Raw genomic sequence first — 27,307 nt, 5'->3', positions numbered from 1 at the left:
GAAAAGTTCCTACTGAATTAATTATAAGACCTGCGGTATCTTTATCTTCTTTCTGGACTGAAATGCTTCTTTTTGCTCTTTTCAATGAAGTAACTACCTATTTTACAGGTGGTTCAATCATTTTAGTTTTTAAAACTCTTCTCAAATATTCATCTGTATGCTTTGTAACTTGATCAGTTTTTATCTTGGTCCTGTTTCCTTCCCCTCTTGAAAGACTCAGCAAAGAGCAACTTTAAGAACTGAAACCCAGGAATCTCTTGCTACAATTCACACTTTATTAAGCCGACTTAAAGATGTCTTCGAATTCTTATTTTTTCCTAACTCCATGTTCCTTCCCCTTTCAAAATGTAGCATCTAGTAACCTGACCGTCTTCCAAAGTACATTTCATCCATCTTCCTAAGTTTTCAGGTCCAGCCTCACAAAATAAGCACTTGAGCTATTCCTTTGTTGTTGTTGTTGTTTTAAATTTGTTTTTCTGACTCCTGTTTGAGGCCTGACAAGTACTAGGGTTTTCAAAATGGTGAAAAGAACTACCATAAATACTCAAGGAGGAAGAAGCCACCCAGGCTGCAGACAGCTGTGAAGTGGCCTCTGACTAGACGGCGGGAATTGAAGTGAGTCACCACTTGCCTGCCATCTCTGATGTATTCTTTCATACATCAGTATTAAGTAAGCACAGCTGACCTGGAGCTCTCGGTCCCCGTCCTCTTCAAGCTGTTGGGATTGCGGATGAGTTTGTCCAACATGTTGACGATCTGCCCAAATTTAGGCCTGTCGCTTCTCTCCTTCTGCCAACAGTCTAGCATCAGCTGGTGGAGTGCAATGGGGCAGTCCATTGGAGGGGGCAGCCGATAGCCTTCCTCGATGGCCTTAATCACCTATCGAAAAAACAAAACAAAACCAAAAACCCAGAATGGTATGTTACGCTGCCAAGCAAGCTGTTGTTAGAGGTTCACCCTCCTGCTCAGCAAGTTTCCTGTCCATGAAGCTGCCAGCAAGCTTGAGCACGGGAACGGCTCCAATTCTTTCACAGAAGCCAGAGCTGGACCTGAGTATTGCTGGCCACAGGGCAGGGAAGCCAGCTGTTGCTATGAGGGCTTCTCAAATGGTAGACAATGCCCATCTGAAACTCCAAAGTGAAGAAGCATCAATGTTCCAAAGTGGTTAGAACCTAATCAGATCAACCACATGGTGTTGGCCTGGCCTCCAGAGACCACAGGGCGATGACCCTCTCATTCTTCTATCAGCTAAACACTCTTAGCAAAAGAGACTCTAGCTTAGTGTTAAAGGCATTCCTTAGGAAGCATTAATAGTTGCCTACAAAACAGAAGTCCCTTTGCATCACTTTAAGCCTGTGTACTCTTACTCAGACAGCTGGTGGGTCAATACCAGAGCCCAACTTCCAGACCCTCCAATCCAGAAGACACTACCTCTCTCAGAAATAGCACATTCCTCAACCCCTCCAGATGCGCAGCCATTTTTAGTTTTGGAAGACCAAAATACACCAGTTTACCAATCCTGTATCTCTTTCTTGGTCTCAGTTGGCTGTCAACTGACCCTGTTAAAGGCGCTCAAAACTAGATTTGAAAATTTTTAAATAATTAACAAAAACCTTCCTTGGGGCATTTATATCTTAAAGAGGACCCTTGCACATCTAAGGAAAGAAGTGATAATGATAGGTGATAATTGCCTCCCCCCCAGAGCGGGCCTCCTGCCTAATAAGCCATAAATCATTCCACGGGCTTTCTTCTAATTCTAATTTTTCTAATCTATCTTCACAGGTATTACAGCATTTCTTATTGGCTTTTCTCTAAATCCCCCTTCTTCAGGGTGTGAATTCCAATAACACAATATGATATGACTCGTGCCAAATTTCAAAAGGGGAATTACTTCTTAATTTCTTGGCTACTCATAATCTGGGTTTACGGGTATCCTATGAGATTCTGGAGGTGATTTTCTTTGGGGATTTTTAAAAGTTCTGAATGTTTTAAATCAGTCCTTTTTCTCCCCCTACTAAAATGACAGCTTCTAGTGAGACCACCACTGGCTGCAGCCATCTCAGAGATCATGACAGAGTCCCCCTGAGGTGGGTCTATTACTGCTCAATGACTGGCCTTCAAGAGAAAATAATCAATTCAGTTGGGTCCAGTTTATATGTACCAGTATAACTGTGGTTCTTTTATCCAGGATACTGTTTCAGTTTAACAATCATCTTGTGATTTGTTAAGCCCTCTGAACCCTTTTCTCCCATGTATTTTTTGCCAACCTCCTACTGTATTAGTATTAATTTACTTCTCCTTCTAAGGTAGACTTCTATATGCTATCTAACTGAACGTGATTCTATTTATTTCTGGCAATGACATTAGGTCAGTTTGATCCTCTGACTTTCTTTTCTCTTTCCAGGTGCACGGTGTTGACTCTGGACTTGATGAAAACATTTTACATCGAATTGATGAGAATGCAAGCAACATTGGGCTGGTGCCAGGTTAACACAATTTGTGACAAACCCTCAGACTTCTTAGTATTCTTTCATTAGCTCCCGATCCACTGCCAGCTTGGAAGATGGCTTGTGGGTTAACAAAGCATATTTTCTCAGTTTACTGCTGAATGTTTTGGGGGGGGAAGGCCGAGGATTAAAACAAACAAAAAACTTGATAAATTTGACATCTTCTTAACAGTTAGTTTGACTCCATTCACCATATGCCAAGTGAATTCTACCCATGAAAGTAATTCTCCGGTTACATTTCCTGTAGATTCCTGTTCTATACAGACTCCAACGCAGAGACAAATACACGTGAATGATAGATCAATATGATTTGTGGGAGAGAATTGGCTTCAGATGCATTTTCATGGATAAAGGCAGACAACTGAAAGTTTAAACCAACAAAATTATTTTAATATAATATAGAAGCTGTCAAAGCTATAGGTCTGAAAATATTTAGAGTGGGAAAACTGACAACATCTTTAGATATTCTGCTCTTATGAGCATTTGGGACCACTCTCAACTGAAATAAAGAAAAGCTTAAATATCCAATAATCGAATAAGTAAATACAGGCACCACTCCTTCTTCTAGGTTGTTGGTCTTTGTTCCTCTGAATGTCTCTAACTCAAAACCAAATGTTACTATACAAGAAAGGTACCTGATGGTGTCTGCACAATCACATCAAACAATAGATTACACACTGTTCACTCCCATAGTCTGTCTCCAGCCTGTAATTATCTATCAGTTATGCTAGCTGCTGTCTTTCTTGCTATTTGCTATGAACCTTCCTTTATAATTTATAGATACTACAGTGTCAACACTACTGTTCCTCTTATTCTGGTTAGAGAATTCTTTTTGCCCCACTGGACACAGAATGCATCAGCTTCTGTATTGCTCTAAACATTCTTCTACTGATAAGGCAACATCCTATTTCTTGAGTGCACCTGGTTTTTCACTTAACTGTCAAGGTTTTGCAACATCCTGCTGTTTCAGGATAAGGCAGATGATCAGGTAACATTCCACATCCGAGAAAATTTTTTAAAAAAACCTTTTTTAAAAATACAATTTTTATCGATAAATTGAATACCACACATTCGTAAACACACTCTACGATAATATTTTACCTCTCATATAAAAAAATTAGGGAAGTTCAAGAAATGGCCATTTCATGTTGTTCTGATTTCCAACCCTTCTAGAACTAACTAACACCTTCCCAGAATTAGCTAATAAGTGTTCTAGGAAGATCCCCCCCACCCCGGTCTAGGTTTGTTTTTTTCCTTTCTCACTGGAGATGTTTGTAATTAAATTCTATTACTCTGGAATCTTATTAGTGTCATTATTGAACGCTTTTCTAAAATTGGAGGCATTGTGGATACTCCCTTACAAAGTAGTCCAGATGGTACATTTAAAGGGATGTGTATAATTTACAAAGGGTCATTTAGTGAAGCTTTATTTTAGAGTCCTCAAGGGGCAAGCTCTAATTACAATTTTGCCAGCTTTAAAATATTCACTAATTTTCTTCCAATAAACCTTTCATGTCAGTTTCATCTCATGTGAAATCTGTGTTTTTCAGATATCCTTGCATTTTCTTAAAATTCAAGGTTTAATTTTATTTCAGTATGGGTTTGAAAGTTAACCAAGTAAAAGTACTGTTCCATATCACTACTCGATCAAGCTATGCACCGATCTATCTATCTATCTATCTCCCATATTATACCATTAAGGCTTTGTAATTTTGGTACTGGAAATCCAGGACTATAAGTTTTGGCTAGATTACTAGACACATCTGTATTAAGAATTTTAAGTTTAATGTATCATTTCAAGCTCAACACTCACTCCATCATACATTAATGCAAAGACATATATTTCAGAACATAAAGACTCACATCTTGATTGGACATGTCCCAATAGGGTCTCTCTCCATACGACATCACTTCCCACATGACGATCCCGTAACTCCATACATCACTTGCTGATGTGAATTTACGATAGGCAATTGCTTCTGGTGCAGTCCACCGGATAGGAATCTTGCCACCCTGTGAACATCCAAGCTCTAGGTTATCCCCCAAGTACACTGATGTGCCATTCTAGTTTCTGAATGTTGTTACTGTTTGCTAAGCAGGGCAACAGCATTCCTGAGATAGCTGTCCAAACAATAACAGGATATTTGTTTATTCTAACTAAAATCTTCCAGGTTGAGACAGTTCTCATATGTTTTCTTTAGTCACAGGGAAGTAAGCAACTAACATGTTTAATTATTTTTTTAAAAAGTCTACCTATTACATGAGCTCTACTTAAGGCAATACTGTAGAAGAAAGGACATTTTAGGTTTTACAAACCTTTATCCGTGGTATATATCAATGGATGTGCAGCTGACAGTAATTTTGACTTCTTGTCAGATTCTCTCACCCAGCAGCACAAAGGCAATACTTAATACTGCTTTGGAAATCATGACCTCAAAAAGTTAAATATGAACATTTCTATCCATCCCACTGTCATCCAACTCCTATAGAGCACGAGAAACATGACCAACGTAGCTAGAAGATAATACGCTAAACAGGCTCTTAGAGGAAGTCAAATAATACCAGATGCTAGAGCCATTATTAACTTTAATGGCAGGAGGGCCAGATTTTGATTATTATTTACTTTTCTAAAAAAATCCTGCAAAAATGGTAAAGCAATTGAATATTACCCAAGAAAAGTTTAAAGGTCTCAAATGTCTCTTGTTTGATTATGCTTATGTGCAAGGTATTTTTAAATGGAGTTTCAAATTTCTTAGGGTTCAATCTGGGGAAATTAATTCAACTTCAGTTCAGACCCTTAAGGTGTTCAAGAGGACATCATTTAAAAGTTTGCTTTATTAGAGCTACTAAACAGGGCAGTAAATTGTACTGCAAATTGCATTGGTTCACTGCAGTTTACTCTGAAAATACACTGTATTACATTTATGCTTGTTCCATACAGCAAGACACTTGTGCTGCCTTCTGCCTTCCTTAAATATTTTGGCTATACAAATGTATCATTCTAGAAGCTTCCTTTTACTTTCCTTTCTCCAACTACTGGGGAAAAATAAAAAGTGTTTAGCATGGACAAGGATGTATTCTTTCCTGAATGAATGGACTGTGAATTCAGAAGAGGCTATGTGTAAGAATCAAACTACAGCCAAGAAACTGAACACTACCAGAAAACATGCACACACATACACACACACACCCAACGAACTATACCAAAAAACCCCAATGCTTACCATTGTAGATGCAAAATGGTGAGCATTCAAAGAAGAAAATGGCTGGTCTGCTTCATGTTGATTTTAACAGTGTCAGCCCTAATGGCCAATAACTTTTATGATTCTGTGTTTATTCCATTAGTATCTTATATTCAGATTGTCCGGCTAAGATAGCATAGCCATTAACTGTATACTGATAACTCTTAACTGTGCCTTAATCCTGGCTTATCTACCAGTAGTAAAACGCAGGCCATTAGATACCGGGAAACCTTGCGTAGTGTAAATGTTTTATAAACCCTGTATATACATTCTCAGGTTCGGTAGGCAGCCGACTAGAAATAGTGTTCTGTCCTGTTTAAAATAAGATTTTTTAAAAATAATAAAAAGGAACCAAGTAGAAAATCTAAAACAAACAAGAAGAAAGGAAGGAAGGAAGGTAGATTAAGTGTGAAAAAATACAATAATAAGTGACGCTCTAACCTGTGGCTTTGTAAAGTGGTCACACATCTAGAGGCTGTTTCAAAATCCCTCTTGGAAACATGGTTTAAAAATGGATACATGGCTATGAAGGGGCTCTGAAGGATGAGGAAACTTGTAAAAATCACAAAGGGTTTAAAACATCAAAGTGAGAGGAACAGTTTCGTCAGAGTCAAAGCCCAGAGGTCACAAATCTTTCTTACCCTGGTGGTATAAGCTGCTTCTGGATCATCCTCTAGCACTCGGGACATGCCAAAATCAGACACTTTGCAGACCAAGTTGCTATTGACCAGAATGTTCCGTGCAGCTAGATCTCGATGCACGTAGCTCATATCAGATAAATACTTCATCCCGGACCCAATGCCACGAAGCATGCCCACCAGCTGAATGACCGTAAATCTGCCATCATTCTTCTGCAGAGGAAAGAAATAAGGTACAATCTCATTAGCATTAGGCCAAATTAATTTTCACCAGGCATTTATTACTTGGATCTTTTTTGATATCTGTATCCGGTGTGCAGTGAAACTCAATATGATTTCCGGGCCTTTTTGACCAAAGTCACTAATTCATGAGTAGAGTATATCCTAGGAGCTGGGTTTGCTTCCTGTAATAGATGGAAATTATCCAACTATAATGAATCTATGGCTCAAACAGCCCCACGATACAAGAATAAATCAAATACTACCCTCCTTGTACGTGGATTATTGAAGAGCCTTTAAAAATCACATCATTCTCTATTTCTCCTCTTCTTCCTTTGCCTCATTAGAAAAAAGTCCATGAATACAACCAAACAGAACAAATACTCGAAGTCTGTTAGAGTTTTCTAAATACCAACATTCTTGGGTTTAATATAAAGCAGTCACATACCCTGAGGAATGCATCCAAGGAGCCATTCTCCATGTACTCTGTTATGATCATTACTGGTTTACCTAGAGTTTCCAGAAAGAAAAACACAAAACCCTTGATGAGCACTGCAGTTAATGAGATAAAAATGGGCTGTGCGCAATTTTCCTGCCAGGACACCTGTCTTGTGCGATCTAATTTAATTAAAACAAGCCAAGCTTATGCCTCAGCTGTGGGGAGCTAGAAATGAAATATTAAAAGGACGAGTAGGTTTAAATTCCATCTGGAAGGTTAACCCTTTGGGTGGCTTGTTGACAAGGTCTTTAATAAAGTGGCCTCTGGTATCCAGGGAGCACGTGGATGGGTATTTGCTCTCTCAAGCAAATGGAGAAGAAGATAAATGGCCCGTTTAAAGGAGAAAAAAATCTTTAAGATAATTAATTAATTCTGTCCCCAGAAGAGCCACTTGTACAATGCTAAAGGAATCATGAACAGAGAAACTTTTTTTTTTCTTACCTATTTAGAGGAACCCAAGCTTCTGGGAGCTATGTTGGATACTTCATTACCCAGACTCATCTTAAAGTTCAAGCATGTACCGTCTTAGCTTTTCCCCCTGCCTCACTCAGGTCAGGGGCTATATCCTTTCTTTTCCCTTTTCCTATCTATAAATAAACTCAGTCTATTTGCTTCCTTAAGCTGCCAACCTCAGCAGCAGCAACAACAAAATCACAGAAAAGGGTCAATAAGTGATTTCATCCTAGGCAGCAATTTTAATTCAGGACTAGAACCTTTGTGTGCCCTTCTCCCTTTTCTAAGCAAAGAAATCAGAATGATTTTAAGGTTTGAGAGAAGTGGGAAACACTCTCATTTCACTTTGGTTTTCTTTCCGAGGACCTTAGGAAATAAGGATCATTCTTTAGTTTCTTAATCCCTGGCAATGCACTCAAGGTCTGAAATTCCTTCTTTCTAAAGGGTATTTGTGGCAGTGGGGTGTAAATCTTCGATATTTTACTAAGGCAAGGGGTAAAGCCAAGAGAACAGCAGAGTTCCTGTGAGGAAAATAAAATGTTAGTTTGAAAAATCAAAAACATTCATTGCTGTCCTTGTGGACTGTTTGGACGTAGACATCCAGTCAGGGAAAATGGGTTGCTCTGTGCCACTGCTGGAAAGCCCCCAGAATTATTCTAAACGAGTACATTTCCCACCCAGAGCCCCTATCAGATGAGACTCTGTACTGGTGTGGGGAAAGGAGAAATGTCTTCATTTCAGAGGCAAAATTTTAGAAGAGCAGACGTTTTTAATTTCAATGAAGTCCCATTTATCAATTTGTTCTTCGATTGAACATTTGGTACCGTGCCTAAGAAACCTTTCTGAGGCAAAAATGTTGGATTAGAAAACACCACCACGAACATTTAATTTTCAAGTGATGAATGAAAGCAGGCAGAAAAAGCAGGAATCTCGGTGTAGACCAAAGGATGAGTCAAAACCACTTCTAATCTCTTTCCCCTTGGCTGGAGGGAGTGGTCCCCGTACACCTTTCCCTTCTCCATCAATATTATTAGGAAGCCTTTAGTCCTCAGACTCATTTACCCTCTGCATCTGTGACCACATAGAACAAATGCATCTAAATGAGTTTTAATTAACCTGCCTCAATCAAATGATACTTTGTCAACTCAAGAGAAGGGGTGACTCCCCTGATGGTGCATTAACACCTACTTCCATTTCACCAGATCCCTCTGGAAATGTGGGGAAGCAAGGAGAAGATCCGCGGGGTACTGGCAAGAATTTATAGCCTCCCTGTCCATTTACAAAGTTACTCAAGGAAGTCCAGTCGTGAATTCACTCTCCCACTCTTTCACCCTCACCCCTCCCTAGTCTGACTGTTGGCACTATCTTCACAATTATTCTCCATTTTTTTGTTTATGAAAAGTATCCATTTGTCAGAATATTTATGAGCTCTACAAGAGAAATAAAGATGAATGTCTCCGTAAGCACAGAGGGGCTTATGAAATGGGTCCAGGTTGGGCTCCAGGGTAGAGACAGACCCTTTCCCGGAACAGGCAGGGAGGCAATGGGGAGCGGAAAGGTGGGGGGAAGGGGATGGCTCCTCTGGTGGAAATTTTAAACCATTTTAATTCAGTGACAAGTGCATTATGCAAATGCATCCAGTCGTTTGTAACAGTTACAGCTGTAATAGCCATGGGTTTTAGAGGTCACAAAGATCCCGTTTCTTCCCTCTTCTGCAGAGGTGCTACAAAAATCACTGTCTGCCCCAGGAAAAACGCCCCAAGTTGAACAGAGCCTCCTTTTGAGAAAATGGACCTGCAGAAGTATTTAAAGGGAATGTTATCTTTTAATTAAAGTAGTAAAGGGCTCTGGGCAGCTCCACAGGCCACGGGAAAAATATTCTGTCTGTAAAACTCATCTTAAAAAGCAAATAGAGCTATTCTATGCTAACTATAGACTTCACCTTTGGTGAAAACTTATATACCCTTAGCATCAATGTTCCTTTTTTGAAGGATTCCAAAGATGGGGAAAGATGTACTTTTTAAGACATAATAATACCAGTTAACACTTAGTTGTGTTTTTTTTTAATTTGCTAAATAAGCATTATGGCAAACATGCTAAATATTCCATTCCATTTTTATCTCTATTTTACAGATGAGGAAACTGAGAACTTGAGCAACTAGTCAAGGCCTCATAATTTACTAGCAGTAGATGATGTGTAAATCTTTGGTCACTAGGTCAAAGGTGCTCAAAGTGTGGTTCCAGGGACTATAGCTTGATTGACCTTGAGCTCTTCAGAAATGGGAACTCATGGGCTCCCACTCACTAAATCAAACCTCTGAAGATGAGGCCCAGGAAAGTGTTTTAATGAGTTTTCCAGAATTCTGATGTATGTTCAAGTTTGAGGACCTCTAAATTAGTGTATATCTGCTCTCACTTTTTAGTAATTTCCAAATTTTCTCTGCCTAAAGATTGTGTACCCTTGTGTCTTACTGCCCCCTTTGCCCCAGACCTAACATCCAACGTTTACACCTCCATTTCACCCACTGCGGCAGCCACGCTGCACCGGTTGATGGAGGACGCTTTTCCCAGGCACCTGGTATCAAATTAAATGGCTCTTTGGCTGTCCTGGAGACACAGCCCCAGGCTTACAAGATCCTTGACTTGTAGTAACTATAATAGGTACTAAGGCTTCTGGAACAGAGCCACCTTCAATAGTAACCATTTCAGCTGCCCTGTCCATGTGGTGCTGTACAAGTTGGTCTTGGCCAGTCTTACAGGTGTATTCAGGGTCTGCTTCGCAAAATGCATCTTTTGAGCTGTGTCGGATTTTAACTGAAGCGTGCTTCACGGGCTGAGCGAATGCTAATGGACTAAAAAAGGAAGGTGCAACCAGGTGTTCCTGGAAATAGGTGCTGAACTGCAACTGCAGCTCCATAAATCAGGCAGAGCAGACAAGCAAATCCCCCAATATAACAGATGACCAAGGTGCACTCCCTGCATCTGGAACCCAAGCTTCGAACATAAGGTGTGGTGAGGTTTTGTTGTGTTTTATATGAAAAGTACTTAAAATTTATTTTGCTTACCATCTGCTTGCGCCTATCCTGTGACAATCAGTTTGGTCTAGCAAAGATTTGAAGGATGGCAAGGCATACCAAAAATCTGCAATATTAATTTCGCTAAAATCTCACACAAGCTGCCTTGGAAATAGGGTATCAGCCTACACCATACCCCCATTTAGAAATGACTACAAGATTAATGACTTGTCCTGCACTGATTTCCTCCTATTAGCAATCAGTGGGTCTGCTCCATCTGTCATTTCCCTGGAAAGAAAATGTGTGTTTAATTTGCCAGTAACTTCTAACTTGGCTTTGTAAAGGGAGCGACGCACATACATTTGGTGACAACGCCTTCCAAGTGAATGATATTTGGGTGGTCAAACTGTCCCATGATGCTGGCCTCACTCAGGAAGTCCCTCCTCTGTTTGTCTGTATAACCAGCTTTCAAAGTCTTGATAGCCACGTAGATTTCTCTTTTGCCAGGCACTTTGAGACGCCCACTGCATACTTCACCAAATTCACCTTTGGGAGAGAAAAAGAACTGACTCTGAACCAGAAACACGTTCAAGGAGAAGGAATAACAGCCAATAGCTAACATTTGTTGAGTGCTTATTATACAGTAGGCACTGTGCTGGTGTTTTATGTAGATCAAGGAAATTTCAGGTACACAGATATTTACATATACAGGCACATACAATACATTCTAATGCATTTATATAATCCACATACATATATTTAATATCCAGAAAGAAAACAGGCTTATAGACACAGACACTTACCAACTCCTATGACTTTTTCAATCTTAATGCAGGATGCGTCGATTTCTTTGGCAAATTCTCGAACTGCTTGGTTGGGATCTTCGTACGTAAAGGGATCCACGTAAGTTCTAACACCTGAGTAATAAACATGCAAAAGGTTGGCGGAACACTTCTCAGGAACCACTAATACACTGAAGTTCTCTGGGTCTAAAAATATTCAGCACAGAAAAAATTTTCTTAGCATGAGAAAAATACTTAGCGTAGACATAAGAAAATGTTTAAATTCTTGCTCCGGGTTTCGTTAGTGGGTAAATAAGAACTGTTTGCTACTTAAGAGGCTGTAGCTCTACTGAGTTCCTGGAATGTCTTCACACTTCAGGGAGGAAATTTTAAAAACAACCTATCCCGTGGAAGAAAAGAGAGTCTCTATAAGGAAATTTGGAATGTGTTATCTAAATATTGCTGTCCCAAATGCTGGAGAGGGTGTGGAGAAAAGGGAACCCTCTTGCACTGTTGGTGGGAAAGTAAATTGATAAAGCCACTGTGGAGAACAGTATGGAGGTTCCTTAAAAAACTAAAAATAGAATTACCATATGACCCAGCAATCCCACTACTGGGCATATACCCTGAGAAAACCATAATTCAAAAAGACACATGCACCCCAGTGTTCACTGCAGCACTATTTACAATAACCAGGTAATGGAAGCAACCTAAATGTCCATTGACAGACGAATGGGTAAAGAAGATGTGGCACATATATACAATGGAATATTACTCAGCCATAAAAAGGAACGAAAATGGGTCATTTGTAGAGACGTGGATGTATCTAGAGACTGTCATACAGAGTGAAGTAAGTCAGAAAGAGAAAAACAAATATCGCATATTAACACATATAGGTGGAACCTAGAAAAATGGTACAGATGAACCGGTTTGCAGGGCAGAAATTGAGACACGGTTGTAGAGAACAAACGTATGGAAACCAAGGGGGGAAAGTGGTGAGGGGAGTGGGGGGGGTGGTGGTGGGATGAATTGGGAGATTGGGATTGACATGTATACACTAATATGTATAAAATGGATAACTAATAAGAACTTGCTGTATAAAAAAAAATAAAATAAAATTCAACAACAAAAAAAAACTAAACACAATTTAAAATTAAATAAATATTGTTGTCCCAATCAGTTGCTCACATCCTACCCACCATCTCCAGCTTTCTTCCCTTAGGGAAGATGATAGAAACTTTCTCAAATGACCTGTGATATAAGATATCATCTTTTGCCTCATATCTGGACCAACAATTGACAACAATTAACAAACTAAGATTAAACCTAGGTTAAGTGGACGAGAGGGACAGTATCTGCTATTTGATTTGAAAATACAAACTCTGTATTGGAGTTCCACTTTTATTCTGTTTTGGAAAGAAAGTGCTGTAAGAAAAGACATTGAATTTCACCTGGAAGCTTCGGCGAATCAATGGTTTAAATACTAAGAAGGGTAATTCGGCCACACCCCATAGTCACTGGTAAACTGAATTCGGAATGTGAGCTCTGGGGCAGCCAGAGATGTCCGGGACAAGATGCATTAGAGATGACTGGGGGGCTTCCGTGGTGGCGCAGTGGTTGAGAGTCCGCCTGCCGATGCAGGGGACACGGGTTTGTGCCCTGGTCTGGGAAGATCCCACATGCCGCGGAGCAGCTGGGCCCGTGAGCCATGGCCGCTGAGCCTGCGCGTCCAGAGCCTGTGCTCCGCAACAGTGAGAGGCCCGTGTAACGCAAAAAAAAAAAAAAAAAAAAAAAAAGAGATTACTGGGAACTTTCCACTGGCATTTTACACCCCGCCTCTCCCTGCTCGAGCTCTTGGGGCTTTGGGGCGCTGAGAGGTGTAGGATACCGGTTGGCTCAAACCCTTTGATTTTCCAAGACTGTCAGTTTTGTCCTCATCTCAAAAAAATGCATCATTTTTGTTTTTAAAAATATATACCACACGCAAATGAGAAAGTGTGCTTTTAGAAAGGAAACAAGATGAACAAATGGAAAATTATCAGACACTCCGTGAACCTTCATCACTTCACAGGCTCTAGCCAAGAAAACCTTTCTCAGGATTATTCTTCCAGCCCTTCTACCTCCCTGCACTAATAAGGTAGCTATTAACCACTCAGTGTTATTTACATATAAATCAGTTAAAATTAAATAAAATTTAAAATTCACTTCCTCATTCTCACTACTTTTCAAGTATTCAGTGGTGCTTGTGGCCCCTTGGCTAATGCATTAGATGGTGCAGATAAAGACCACTGCCATCACCTCAGAAAGTTCTCGTGGACAGAACTCCTGGAGAGACACCAACCACTGTCCATTCCAGAGTTTTCTATCTTGCTCAAGTCATTCAGAGCCGATTCTTTGAATTCAGTCTTTGACTCCACTTGGAATATCAAAATAACGAAAATCCACTAAAGAAATATCGATAGTCCTGGATTCCACAGCACATATTCTGTGGTGTGTTCTATTTCTTATTCTATTGTCTCCAAAATGTTTACCTTATAATAAGAGAAAAATTGTGACCTTCTAAATCTTGCCACCCAGCTACAAAAATGAGCCAGCTAGACCAATACTTTTTCAGGTTGGAGGATAAGATAAGGAAAAAGAAGCATCTAAGGAAATTACCCAACCTCCATCTTTAATTTCACTTAAAAAAAAATACCGATCACCTATTTCAGTTTGAAACCCTGAAGTACATTATTTGGATAATTTCATGAAAGGAATATAATATTAATAGCCATGTGAATATTATTTAGACATTTCTAAACTGAAAACACGAGACATGCTCTAAAAATAAAATTATTTTCAATCCAGCTTTCTGTACCTTGGTTCAAATGTTTCTCTTCGTCTGCTTCTTGTTTCGCTTTACTGTATTTACTCCGTCTATTAAAAGATAAAAAACAATATTTTCAAAATCGGTAAACCACAAGTTCTTTCCTACCATAATATAAGGCAGGCAGATATGTAATGCACATTTCACAGATGAGAAAACTGAGGTTCACGGGAGGTGAAATAACAGGGTAAGTAACTTGTCACCACAGAGTCCAGAGTCTCTGCTCGTAACCACAGTATTAAACTGAGGTGATACAGCAAATATTTTATAATACAATTATAATTTTAAATCTCCAGGAGAAATTTATTATATTGAAAATAGATTAGAAGTTTACCGGCTAATTTCCCCACATACATATTCTGAATTAAAATAAGTTTCCCTAGGTGAATTCTGCATACATCAAAGGCAATCGTAGTCAGTATGTGATAAGTAATAGTAAGCCCTGTTGCTTTCACCACAAAAAAACTCATTATCCTATTATATGATATTCTTAAAACAATAGTTTTGTGGTTATTGGCTTCGGCTGCTGCATACAAATTCCTAAATGATTAACGACAATTTAAAAGGTAAACAGAGTTTGTAGAAAACTTGCAGCAGTAAAAATAAGGATCCGGGACTTCCCTGGCGGCCCAGTGGTTAAGAATCTGCCTTCCAATGCAGGGGACTTGGGTTCGATCCCTGGTCAGGGAACTAAGATCCCACATGCTGTGGGGCAACTAAACCTGTGTGCTCTAGAGCCCGCGTGCTGCAACTACTGACCCCCCACGTGCCACAACGAAGATCCCGCAATTAAGACCCCATGCAACCAAATAAAAACAAAACAAAACAAAAAATAAGTTTCCATTTGTCGCCTAATTCTTTTCTCCAAAAAACAGTGTATGGTCCTACAGTTGGCCTTCTGCTCTCAGTGTCCCATAGGAGTGAGATCAGGCTTGGTTATAAAAAGTCTTGGGAAAAAGCAAGCTTGAATATATATAATTCTTGAATCAGTCATCTTGATACATTATACATAGACACATATATATGTGTCTATGTGTATGTATGTTAAATTGGAAAATCAACTCAGTCCATATTAGAACTCTGTAAAGTTGGAAGATGAGACCGTATTAGTGAATAAAATATGTACATGTATGTTTCTGTCAAAAATGTCAAGTTTATATTGCACTTTATAATCATCTTGTAATTTTCTTAGAGCTTTAAAGATGAGGTCCGTCAAGACTCTTATATGTGAGGAAACAGGCTCTGTGGTGACAAGAGTCCCTGGTGGCCACAGGGGGTCGCAGCAGTGTGGTCCTGTCTGAATCTGATAACCTGAACCCCTGCACTTTGAACAAGTCAAGAAGGGCAGGATGGTCATGGAAAAGAGAGAGGGCCACGCAGTGCCACCAGAGAGCAGCCCAGTCACAGTCACGTGTCCCAGCCCTTCACCCACATTCCTCTCCTAATTGTCAGCAACGCAGGAACCAGCTCTGCAGTCAGACCCTCAGAGCCTACAGATGTTCCTCTGTGTGTATAATTCCCTTGCAAATAATAATACTTGGCATTTTTACACTGCATTTAACTTTTCAAAGTGCTCTCATCACATATATTATCTCTTCCCCTAACTGTTTGCAAAGCAGGAACCAGCTCAGTAAACAGAGACCTCAGTCACTAGAGTTCACTTCAAAGTGCGAGTCATTCAGTCCCAAATAATAGCTTGCATTTTTACTTTGTATTTAACTTTTAAAAGAGCCTTCCCATATAACATTTCATGGCATCTTCTCAACAACCCTATGAAAGCAATCAGGCAGACAGACACATGTTCAGTCCCATTGTACAGATGAGAACATGGAGGCAGGAGGGCAAGTCATTTACCCACGACCCTCCTAGCAAATACAGGAGGAGTGTGTCTGCCCCATCTAGCTCACTACCTCACATGCCTCTCCCAGCATGGATGAAGTTATATGATGATAGCTGGTGAGAGTTAATTATAAGTCATAGTACATTTTATATCAGTAAATCTACTTAAATTGGATTCCACTTGCTCTCAAAATCCATTGCTTCATCAAAGAAGCTAAACAGGTTTAAACATCCTGAAACCAAACATTTGTATGAAAGATGTAGTCCCCTCCAAAACTCCCCCTCCCCTCTCCTTTTAAAGGAAATATAAGAGTGTTAGGTCAGGGATTATGAAAATAGCATTTTATGTCAGGGAAATGCGTGCCTAGGTCCCAAGGGTGTGATAGGGTCCTGCCAGCTCGGGAGATTGTATCTTATCAGAGCTCCTAAAAGCATTATCTAAAATTACAAGTATATATTTTAAACAACTTTAGATCTCGAATACTGATTTGAATTTCTTTCCTTCAAAGAAGAAAAAATGCATCGAGCAGAGAAGCTTTTGTCCCAACTTTAAACTGTCAGAGAGTTCATCAAAAACCCTTGTAGAGGGCTTCCCTGGTGGCGCAGTGGTTGAGAGTACACCTGCCGATTCAGGGGACATGGGTTCGTGCCCCGGTCCGTGAAGATCCCACATGCCGCGGAGCAGCTGGGCCCGTGAGCCATGGCCACTGAGCCTGCGCGTCCGGAGCCTGTGCTCCGCAACGGGAGAGGTCACAACAGTGAGAGGCCCGGGTACCGCAAAAACAAACAAACAAACAAAAAACCCTTGTAGATACCAAAAGAAAGGGGCAGCCTCAAGCAGCCCAGGAGTGCCATTTTCCATCAACATATTCATGAAATCTGTGCAAAGCCAGAGGAGAGGTAAAATGGCAGGGACCATTACAAGGCTGACCTGCCCACCCCCTCCTCAGGCTTCCGAACATAGAAGGAGGAAGTAAATTAGGAGGTGTATTTTTTTTTATATAAAACTCTCTATTTTTATTCCCTCCCCGCCAATGTTTTATGTTTCTTTGGTTTTTTTTTTTGTGGTACACGGGTCTCTCACTGTTGTGGCCTCTCCCGCTGCGGAGCACAGGCTCCGGACGCGCAGGCTCAGCGGCCACGGCTCACAGGCCCAGCTGCTCCGCAGCATGTGGGATCTTCCCGGTCCGGGGCACGAACCCGTGTCCCCTGCATCGGCAGGCGGACTCTCAACCACTGCGCCACCAGGGAAGCCCTGTTTTATGTTTTTGATGTCACAATTTACATCTTTTTATCTTGTGTATCTCAGCAAAGTATTGTAGTTATAGCTGTTTTTACTACTCATGTCTTTTAATCTTCATACAAGCTTTGTAAGTAATTAACCTTACAACTTTAAATTATTCTGATTTTTACTGCATATTTACCTTTACCTGTGAGATTTATACTTTCATATGTTTTCCTGCAACTAATTAACACCCTCTTGTTTCAGCTTAAATAAGTTCTTTTAACATTTCTTGTAAGGCCAGTCTAGTGGTGATGAACTCCATTAGCTTTTGCTTGTCTGGAAAACTCTTTCTCTCTCCTTCAACTCTGAAGGACAGCTTTTCTGGTAGAAGGTGTATTTTTTTTTTTTTAACATCTTTATTGGAGTATAATTGCTTTACAATGGTGTGTTAGTTTCTGCTATATAACAAAGTGAATCAGTTATACATATACTTATGTTCCCATATCTCTTCCCTCTTGCGTCTCCCTCCCTCCCACCCTCCCTATCAAGAAACTTTACTTGGAGTGTTACTTGGAGGAGAAGACCCCGGTAGAGTACAGGGAATGCTGACAAAGAAACACAGGGATTACTGTTCAAAAGCTAATTGTAGCCTATTAGCTACTTAATAATACCCTTAAAACTAAAAAGCCTGAGTCCTGCTCTACCTTTGTCACCTGATGACCCTTTCTCCTTAGGCTCAGGGTGGGACAATGTGTTCGTTATTGTCCAGAGAAAGAAAGCCTATGGAAGCTTATCGTTGGGTCAGCCAGACCAGAGGAAACCACATCGCCTAAAAGAGTGCTAAATTGACATCCAAGGCAGATCACCTGAATGACAGAAGGAAACCTTTGTGGACGATTTTCTAATTATTGAGACGTGGGCAAGCTGATTACAAAAAGGGGGGAAGGAGGGGAGTGGTTTGTGAGTGAATGCTCCCGAAGGAAACATGGAACCTTTTAACTGCAGGAGGTAAAGAGACTCCTCTGCAGGTGAAACTTTGAAAGCCTGTGACTAAGCTCGCCTCTGTCAAAGGGAGGCGGAATCAGGGTATTAACAGACATTGTCCAGGGACAGCATGAGACCCCAGCCCTGCCCTCCCAACCAATGTGTTGTTCCTGGCACCTTGACTACCCGATAAAACCAACAAAACAGTGGAGCGAAGTGTGACAGGGCCCAGCACGCACCCCACTTTTAGTAAAATACTGACTTCCCTGATCAAGTCGATGGGTTTGATTGGTGGGGCTCACTGTTCCAAAACGAATTAGCAAAAGGTAAGTAATTTATTCAGCTAAAGTGTAGATTAAAGAAGATAAAGCAATGTAATAACTAGCATAGCTCCAGGAGGACACTTTCCAGCGTTTAATGGCATCACCTATGCAGATGCATCGAAGCTATTCTTTTTCCCCTTCCTTAAGCTGTCATTGTTCTTGCACCAAATGATGGCTACACGTTCTTCATGAGCAACATTTTGACATGGGTGGAACTGAACCACACGAGGGCACACAGGTTGTTTAGAAATGTTCCCGCAGTACCATCTGCCAACGAATTGTAGGAATTTACACGACTTCATCAGAGCCAATTTAGGCTAACATTTAAGTGTATTCATTCTTATGTGACCATAATATTACAATTAGGACACTGGGGAAGATAGAGTCTGAATGGTGACTGTTTTAGCATTATGGGAACAGTTTCAGCTCCAAAGTGGAAAATCGTAACCTTGCAAAGAAGATAAAACTAACGTGCAAGGTCTGACCTTACAGCACGTGTTAGATTACACATCAAATCACACATCACAAATGGTACATCGTGAAGGAGACTCCTGAAGCTCTGGTTTGCTACAGTTGTCAATGCTAACTTTTGATGTAGGTCAATGTTTTCAGTCCAGAAGACATTAAAATAATCTATCTAGGCCAGTACTGGAAGTCAGGAGAGATGGACTTCTGTCCTGATCAGGCAACTAACTAGCTGTATGACCCTGTGCAGCTAACGGTTTAACCTCCTCTCTAGGCCTCAAGTTCCTAATATACAAGATGCCAGTAGTTTCCTACCCTGAGCCGTATGTGTACCTCCTTCACAAATTTTGCCATAGCCATTTCATTTTTTTCTTAAAATCAATTAATTCACTTCTTTAATTCAGGTAAAAGGGGTACTTTATAACCCTAACATAAATGGAAACCCGGCAGCACCAGAGCTCATCAGAAGGTCAGTAGAAACGCCACCTATGGCTGGTTATCAGGCAGTACTTGTCTCTGGTCACCAAACTGTCCTTTAGAAAAGAGGAACTCATCTTGCATTCTAATTCTTTCTTAAAAGTGTTTCTCATACATACTGAACAATAAAATTCTATTTGGGGAAGACACACTGGCCCAAAGCAACCTGAATTAATACTATTTAGGATGCTTGGAGGTAAACTGAAAAAATCATTCATATAAAAGGGGGAGGTAGTTGTCAGAGGAATTTAACACAGTTGATCACTAAGTTCGTTAGTCCTGAGGTTATGACCTTATCATTGCATTTTAGGATGTCATTGTTAACAGTCAAAAATCACTTTCAAAAGCAATAAAGTGGTTACACCGTGGAGATCACAAATGTGTACCTACAGGAGTAGAAGGCAATGGTGCCAACAGAATGTGCACATGCAGTTTAGGAAGACTTCTAGAGACAGCATTCCATAAATACAAGAAATGCTGGACCTTAAACCACCCAGATGGCAGGCACAATTACATTCTCTGAAAAGCTGACAAAATCCTTAAATTATAACGTATGTGATAAGTGACACGGGAAGACACTGATCAAAGATGCCTATAAAAAATGTAAGTTAATTTCCTCAACATAATGTGGATGGTAAAAACATACAATAAATCTAAGTCAATGTATTCTGTATATTATTTTAAATATATAAATAAAATGTATAAATTTAGGAATTTCCTTCTTTCACTGAGATCCCCAAATGTTTACACTTCCAAGTTGGTCAAAAGAAAAAAGTGGATCTTCTCATTGGAAAAATTAAAGATGACTCTGACTTGCCTAAAGCTCATATTTCTCCATATAAAGTAAATATAATAAAATAAACAATTGCTGTAAAAAAAAAAAAATCCAGCAAGATACTAGCTGTGAGCCTGAGGACATTTCCTCTTTCTTAAATGACAAATTAGCAAACAGATTGTCCTTTGAAGTAATAGGAAGGACTGAAACTCTTCTCACTGTGTGGATCTCTGCCCATCTACCTCTTAAAACAATCTCCCATGTCATCAGCAGTGTAGGGAATCACCCTATAAGGGGTCCGTCCCTCGCATCCATTCTGCCGTCAACTACCCATGGCTCTAAGAGGCAAGAAGCAGCCGCATCATTTTCCAGGCTAGGATGTTTCATCTGTCGCTCTTCCAGATGGCTGGCTGCAGGGTGGTGAGATGATTTTAGGGGTACCATTTACCATCTTTCATTTGTACTCTCACTAAAAGCATGGACCAGACTTTTGTCTGCACTACCTGTCTCTTCTCTTCTCACCTGTTCTTGTCCCATTTAAACATCTGCGGTCCGTTATGACAGAGCACACAACCTGCTGGCGGAGAAGAATCAGCTGAGTGTGCATCGGCCGCTGCAAAGCCTGTCAGCTACCTGGCTCCAGGCAGCCTTTCCGTGACAGCTTTATGTCCGACACTAAAGAAGAATCAATAGGAGGCCAAGGGGTTGACATTTCATTTTCTAAGAAGTGATCCATTGAGGACCAATCACCAAGCAGTGTTTATCAGCCTTGGGAAGTAACATTTTTTTTTTTTAATGGGGGAGAAGGGACAAGATCATGGCTGGGTAACTTGACAGGCACAGTTCTCTAAGGTGGGGACTCATAATTGGAAATCCGATCAATCCTGCCTTATATAATAAAGTGATCAATAAAAAAAAGCAGAAAGGAAATTAAGTCATCAAGCTTGCGATGCTATTTTCTATAGCTACAGCTTTTAATAAACTTGTCTTCCTGTATTACATTTTTATCTGCTTTTCTTTTTTCTTTTGTCAAAAAAAAATCTGAAAAAAAACTTAAAACGAGGTGACTTATTTCTAATTACTCCTGTCTGACTGCTGTATTTAGGATAACTTAAAATACAAAAAATAAACAAAAACAGTAACTCTAAAGGAAAGCCAGACTACAACTAGAGAATTCTTCCAACCAATATCCTGGTTGAGATTCGAGACGAGATCCACTTTCTGTGAACAAGCGTTCTCTCAAATGGTTCTGAACATTCTGGGGTACTGGATTTCAGTCAAAGATTTCTTGCAGTGGCAGTGTATAATAATTTTTTCCTTAGTTTTAGACTTTTCAACAACTTTATTTTCTGATGACACAAGTTGTTTATAATACACTGTAAAAATTTCAAATGCAGAAATACGTAATAACGAAAGCAAAAGCCCATGTAATTTCTATACAATCCTCATCCCACTCCCTCCTCTTGGCTATCAGATGGATATAGATGAATGCCTATAGTTTCCATGTGTTTATGAGCCTGGCATGTGTACAGGCACAAAGTCAAATGACGATGAATAAGAAAGAGGTCCATCCTGATTGACTTCCAAAATCAAACGCCAGGAAAGGAAAGAACTCTGGCAATTCAGAGTCTGTTCAGGCCAAGTTGAAGTTTCCGAAGCCTGAGCTGTACTATTATATAGGGTACAGTGGGCATGTCTAGATGTATGTTTGTGTGTGTGTATTACAGCAACAGGGGTGAGTGTCTGTGGTGGGTTTAACTCCTTCAAGACGAAATTCACTGCTCTAATCAAACAGACTTTGCACCAAAAAGAACACACACGATGACAAATGGAGGTGCCCACACACAATAAGGAGTTGTGCTGTACTGTGCGAGAGGGATCATGATTGATCTCTATAGACCAGGACATTCTGCAGAGTGAGAGCAGAGACATGATATTAATAAATACGGGTGACAACTGAAACCATCCAGGCAAACTAAGATATATGGTCATCACCTTAATTATAATGTACCACAAAGTGAGAGAAAATCATGGTGGCTTGCCCAGGTCAGTGGAAATAGCCAGAGGCTATGCTGTGACATCAATAAGCTCATCAACCGATGAGCCAGGAAAAGACAGTGCAACAGACAGTGGCCTGAGGTCCAAGCACGGCTACTGCGGGTCCAGTAACAGATCTACCACTAAAGCAATATAGTGACTCCAGACAAGGACTGTACCTTTCTGAGTATCAGTTTCCTCTTCTGTGACATGAAAAGATTTATATTTAAGAGGATCATTTTGACATGCCCGGGTTCTGCTTTTCTCTTAAAAGCCCCATCTTGTAAAACAGTTGATGGCATGGGGGGTGGGGGTGGGGGCGTAAAGGTTGGAGAAGGGGAAGATTCTCACACGTGAGACAGAGAGGACCTAGATGTGGACACACGTTGAAGATGAGCAGCTGTCCCCTCAAACCCCCTCCCCCCCATTCTTCTGGAAGCTCCAGGCAGTGTTAATAATTGATGGAGGCAATGATAATAAGAAAAACTGGATCAAAAGAATATGCTTTCAAGCTCAGGGGTTGGCAAAGTATGGTCCTCAGCCAAATCCAGCTCACCACCTGTTTTTGTAAATAAAGTTTTATTGTAACACACACACACATACACACATACAAAAGAATATGCTGTCAAGCTCTTTCTATGCCTCTCTTTTCTAGACTGTTTTCCAAGTATCAAGTTAGAGTGTAAACTCTCATAGAATAAGTAATTGCTGTTTTAGATCCATTTCCAAGAACAATGCCATGCCCACGAAGTGCTCAAAGGATACTCTCTGGAAATGTCGATGGCTTTTCCTAAGGGACGATGGAATGCCCACTTCCTTGCTTTGGTTACTGTTATGAACGAATATCATGTTGAAGTACTCTCTGTGTGACAGATGATCTACTTTGCCTATCAAAACTCTCCTGTCAATAACTCTTAGAGGCAGATATTTTATTATCCCTATTTTACAAAAAGGAAACAATGACTCAAAGAGGTGAAGTAACGCAGTTGACAAATAGAGCTCAAACGTGAGGTCTGTTTTATATGGCTTTTTTTTTTTGGCCTTTGGCAGTCAGTTCAGGCTTAAGAGAGGTATAAATGTAACACCTTACAGCCTAGAATATCTAGAAAGTTCCCGATGGCCTGCTTTTCAGCTTAGTTTCCTGCAATCAGTTGGGTCTTTCCAGGACTCTCAGTGGTGAGGGCTGCCACCAGGGTCCAGCCGGAAGCTCTACAGCGGGGTGGGGAGATCAAAGCAAAGAGGAGGGAGTTTGTGCTGCAAATGTCGTGTTTATGATGCTAATCAAAAGCCTCAGCTTTGTGTGGAGGAGACAAAAAGCTCCCTCATAAAAACTGGGAAGGGGGTCAGGGGCAGTGAGTGGCTTAAGTGCTTACCTCCTGCTGATGACAAAAGCGGCGATGAGAATAACCACGAGCACCGCGCTGCCGGAGACGGAGACCAGCAGGACGGTGGAGTTGGCCCCGTCTCCAATGATCCGGGAAGGCACTGGCAAAGACAGTTACACAAGGATCACCTTGGGCAAGGTCCTAAGCGCTAGAACTTCTGACTGTCACAAGTTTCAACTCTCTGAAGCCATTTGAAATGCTCACAGCCTATTTTGCTCTACGTTAAGTATTCACACAACAGCATCTTCTAAGACAGCCTTAATGAGACAAAGACATTCTTTTTTATAATTGTATGAAGAACTCCAACCAGAAGACTCTTATTAAATCCTATGGTAAACATTTCCACTCATTGCTTTTTCTTCTCTTCCTTTCTAGTCTCAGCCCAAACTCTTACTTAAGGATCTGATGAATTCCTTAGTGAGAAAGACACCTGGAAATTGCCAAAAGGACAAGCAGTTTTGAATGACCTCTCCACTGCATCCTCACACCCCATCTATAGAAAAACCTGTCTATTATTGCCCAGCTCAAAAGCCACTTCCTCCTTGAAGCCTTCCAGGATAATCACAAAGGATGTCAAACCCCTTCAGATTTTATTCTAGAGTACTTTCTTTCTTTTTTCATTCATATTCTATTTAATAATTTGTGAATAAAATTACTTTCTAGAATTAATGTAGGAAATTCTGCCCCACCAGCTCCTTATCCAGTAGGCTCAATTTTGGTTTGTTAATTATGGAGGGGAGATGTCTTATGTAAATTGCTTATTCATAGGTATGCCCTCTATTAACATTTTGATTCAATCATCCAGTTGGTCCAACTCACAATGTTGAAAGATTGATGTAGTTGTCTAGAGGGGCTTTTAAAAAAACTGATCTGACTTGATTTGAACAGATTCCTAGAAATACATAGGAGAGAAAAAAAAAAAATTGGTACCTTCTCTAATCTTCCCAGGGAGAAAACTCCTTAGCTTAATGTAAGATAGTTATGCAACTGTCCATTAGTCAGTTTGGCCATCCCAGTTTTCATGGTTTACGGAAGGCTCAACACAGGAGAAAGATAGACAATTTTCAGTCATATGAAAAGACAGATCAGATACCGTTATGAAAAATGTTCTTCTCTAAATAGCAAGAGGTGTGCTAAGTTACGGACACTGGTTATCTAGTTTCAAGCAATAGCCTTTGCAACAAAATGTTTGCCTAACCAAAAATCTGTATAGCTTCTTCGTTCACCATAATGGGATTTGCCCTGGATTGTACAAAGAATCTCAGAACTCGTTACCTGTGTTGGTTGTGACCTCCAGGGGCTCGCTGAAATCTCCGTAGCCAGCTGCTGTCCTGGCTCGGACGTGGAAAACATAGGAAGTCAGAGGGTTCAGGCCTTTGATATCCGTGTTCCTGGCAGCCGTCCTAACGATCCGATAGCTTCGTTCATTCTGATCCTACATTACGAGAGGATAAAATTAGGGAAGGTGGCAAAATAAATCTCCCACTTACCCCGATACAGTATTAAGGCAGCCAAGCCAGTCCATTCAGAGGTTGAAAGTAAATGGAGATTGATAAACTCTAAACACTATATTCAGTTCAATGTTAGAAGTACTATTGTTACTTAGATGTTGAAAGAAATGTGGAGTTCAGGTATGATCGCTATTGACACTGACCATATCCAGATCTTTACCCGTAATCTTTTTTTTGAAAAGAACATTAGATGATGGTTGATGGCTTTTCTCACTCCACACCCAGCAATTTCACAGAAATAACTACTGCAAGAAGGTCCCTTTTCTTTTTCTATTTTCCATTCTAGAAAATGTCAAAAATGTTATAATCTGGTTTCAAAAAAAAAAAAAATCCTGTCCCCTTTCTGCTTTTAATAAGGAAGCCAATAAGTGATTACCTTTAAAAAGAAAGAGACAATTGTTCATTTTCTAGACAACCTTGAATGCAAATAACTCTCTTCAGAATGCTGTCCTTTAAGAGACAAGTTATTTGTAAAACATGATGTCTTTCTATAACTTTAAGAGGCTGAAGAATGTAATTTTCTTTCCTTGATTTTCTATTAAAAGTCATCAAAATCCACACCTTGATTCTGAATAGCAGTGATCTACTTAAACAGATCATTATTTCAACTTTTATGAGTCACTCTTCCTGATAGAAGGTTTATAGATAAGACATTCTTAGCTTAGCTATCTTGATTTGCAGGACTAGAAAGAAAAAATACAGTTATATTAGAACATAATGTGTTTTTTCTCTTTTTTAAGATTAGCAACTTAATACATAAAATTCATAATTGGATTTGATTGGGAAGCAAAATGCATTTGGTTTTGAGATTTCCTAGTATTCCAGGACTTATAACTGACCAAAACTATAGAGAGAAGGAAAAGAAGGAAGGAAGGAGGGAAGGAAAGAGGGGTTGGGGGGAAGAAAGGAGAAGAACCTTGCTTATTCAGGTAATACCTTCTCATAATACTTGACTTCATACTCCAAGATCACCCCATTGGGCCGGTCTGGTTCCAGCCAAGCCAGAGCAACACTGTATCTTGTAACTTCTTTAGCCTGGACCAAAGCAATGGATGAGGGTGCTAGTGGGGAAAAGAAAAGATATCTTACTTTAGGGGGAAAAATTGGTGGCATCAGTCAATAATACCATCTTATTTTAGAAAACTGTGAAGGATTGTCTTGTCTTCTGACAAATCCCTGTTTTCCTCTTCCCTAGTACAAAAGCATATACCATTTTACGGTTCTTTCCAATATTTTCTTGTATATGGTTTGTCTTAAAAAGACAATCTCTGAAGTAGTCTGGTAAGTCCACAGGCCTTACAGTATCACCTCTACAGCACCTGCAGCCACTCCTCAGAAAGGCCGTAGGTATAGAGAATGCTATCTGCTTGTTTATTTTTTTGCAAGCCATGAAAACCTTTGGAAAATCTCCTCTTAAGCTCAGAGAAACTGCATCTCCTACCACCTCCAAAGAATTGAGTGTCGTGTTATTGGTCTTTAATTTTAGACAAGAGACTCTGCAACGCTTCCAAGGGTACTGCAGGGAATGCCAGAAGGCAAACAATGTACACACTTCCCAATATAAATAAAAGCATTTGCTTAATTACAGTAAGAGTTTCCAGTTTGAACACAACCAGGCAAATAATGAAGAACACAAATAAAGCCGTGATAGTCTCTCTGGACATAGAAGGCATTTTGCAACTCTTTTACAAGAGATGAAATATTGCTTTTGCCTGCTGAGTAGCAAACCTTCCTCTTTCCACTGAGAAAGACACAAAAGCCGTCCTCCACCAGCTGTATTATCAGGGTTGGAGAGCAGAAACTTTTATCAACCCAGGCCACCTAACCCTTGCTTCTCCACTGTGGTGGTCGCATCTCCAGCCAGCCGCTATCAAGCTCTGCGGTGACCAACAATGGCACAAATGTGCCGTCTCCAGGAAGAAGAGGGAGCGTCCACGAAATCTGTGATCTTATCTAACCAAGCTGCTATAGAACCAGAGATCAGAGGTTTTCCTGAATGGAATGTATATTTGTATTCATTCTCAAATTGTGAATATATATGAAAACAAACGTCCAAAAGCGGCCAC

General features: G+C 40.2%; 1 protein-coding gene across 1 annotated transcript in view; it reads right to left on the bottom strand.

The window, feature by feature from the left end:
* The window catches only part of EPHA4 (EPH receptor A4), a 143,432-nt gene that overhangs the window by 11,180 nt on the left and 104,945 nt on the right, over positions 1–27,307 (bottom strand). Inside the window, exons 6-15 of the mRNA XM_060016042.1 lie at positions 26,178–26,302; positions 25,006–25,165; positions 23,719–23,830; positions 14,212–14,270; positions 11,376–11,489; positions 10,933–11,118; positions 7,055–7,116; positions 6,391–6,600; positions 4,371–4,520; positions 686–879 (exon numbers count right to left, since the gene is read on the bottom strand). Coding sequence (XP_059872025.1) covers positions 686–879; positions 4,371–4,520; positions 6,391–6,600; positions 7,055–7,116; positions 10,933–11,118; positions 11,376–11,489; positions 14,212–14,270; positions 23,719–23,830; positions 25,006–25,165; positions 26,178–26,302 — 1,372 coding nt within the window. The remainder of the gene's footprint in view (positions 1–685; positions 880–4,370; positions 4,521–6,390; positions 6,601–7,054; positions 7,117–10,932; positions 11,119–11,375; positions 11,490–14,211; positions 14,271–23,718; positions 23,831–25,005; positions 25,166–26,177; positions 26,303–27,307) is intronic.

This window comes from Delphinus delphis, chromosome 7 (assembly GCF_949987515.2).
Source record: "Delphinus delphis chromosome 7, mDelDel1.2, whole genome shotgun sequence".
Classification (NCBI taxonomy): Eukaryota; Metazoa; Chordata; class Mammalia; order Artiodactyla; family Delphinidae; genus Delphinus; species Delphinus delphis.
Note: the sequence above shows the minus strand (reverse complement) of the source record. Positions and strands in the feature narration are given on the sequence as shown.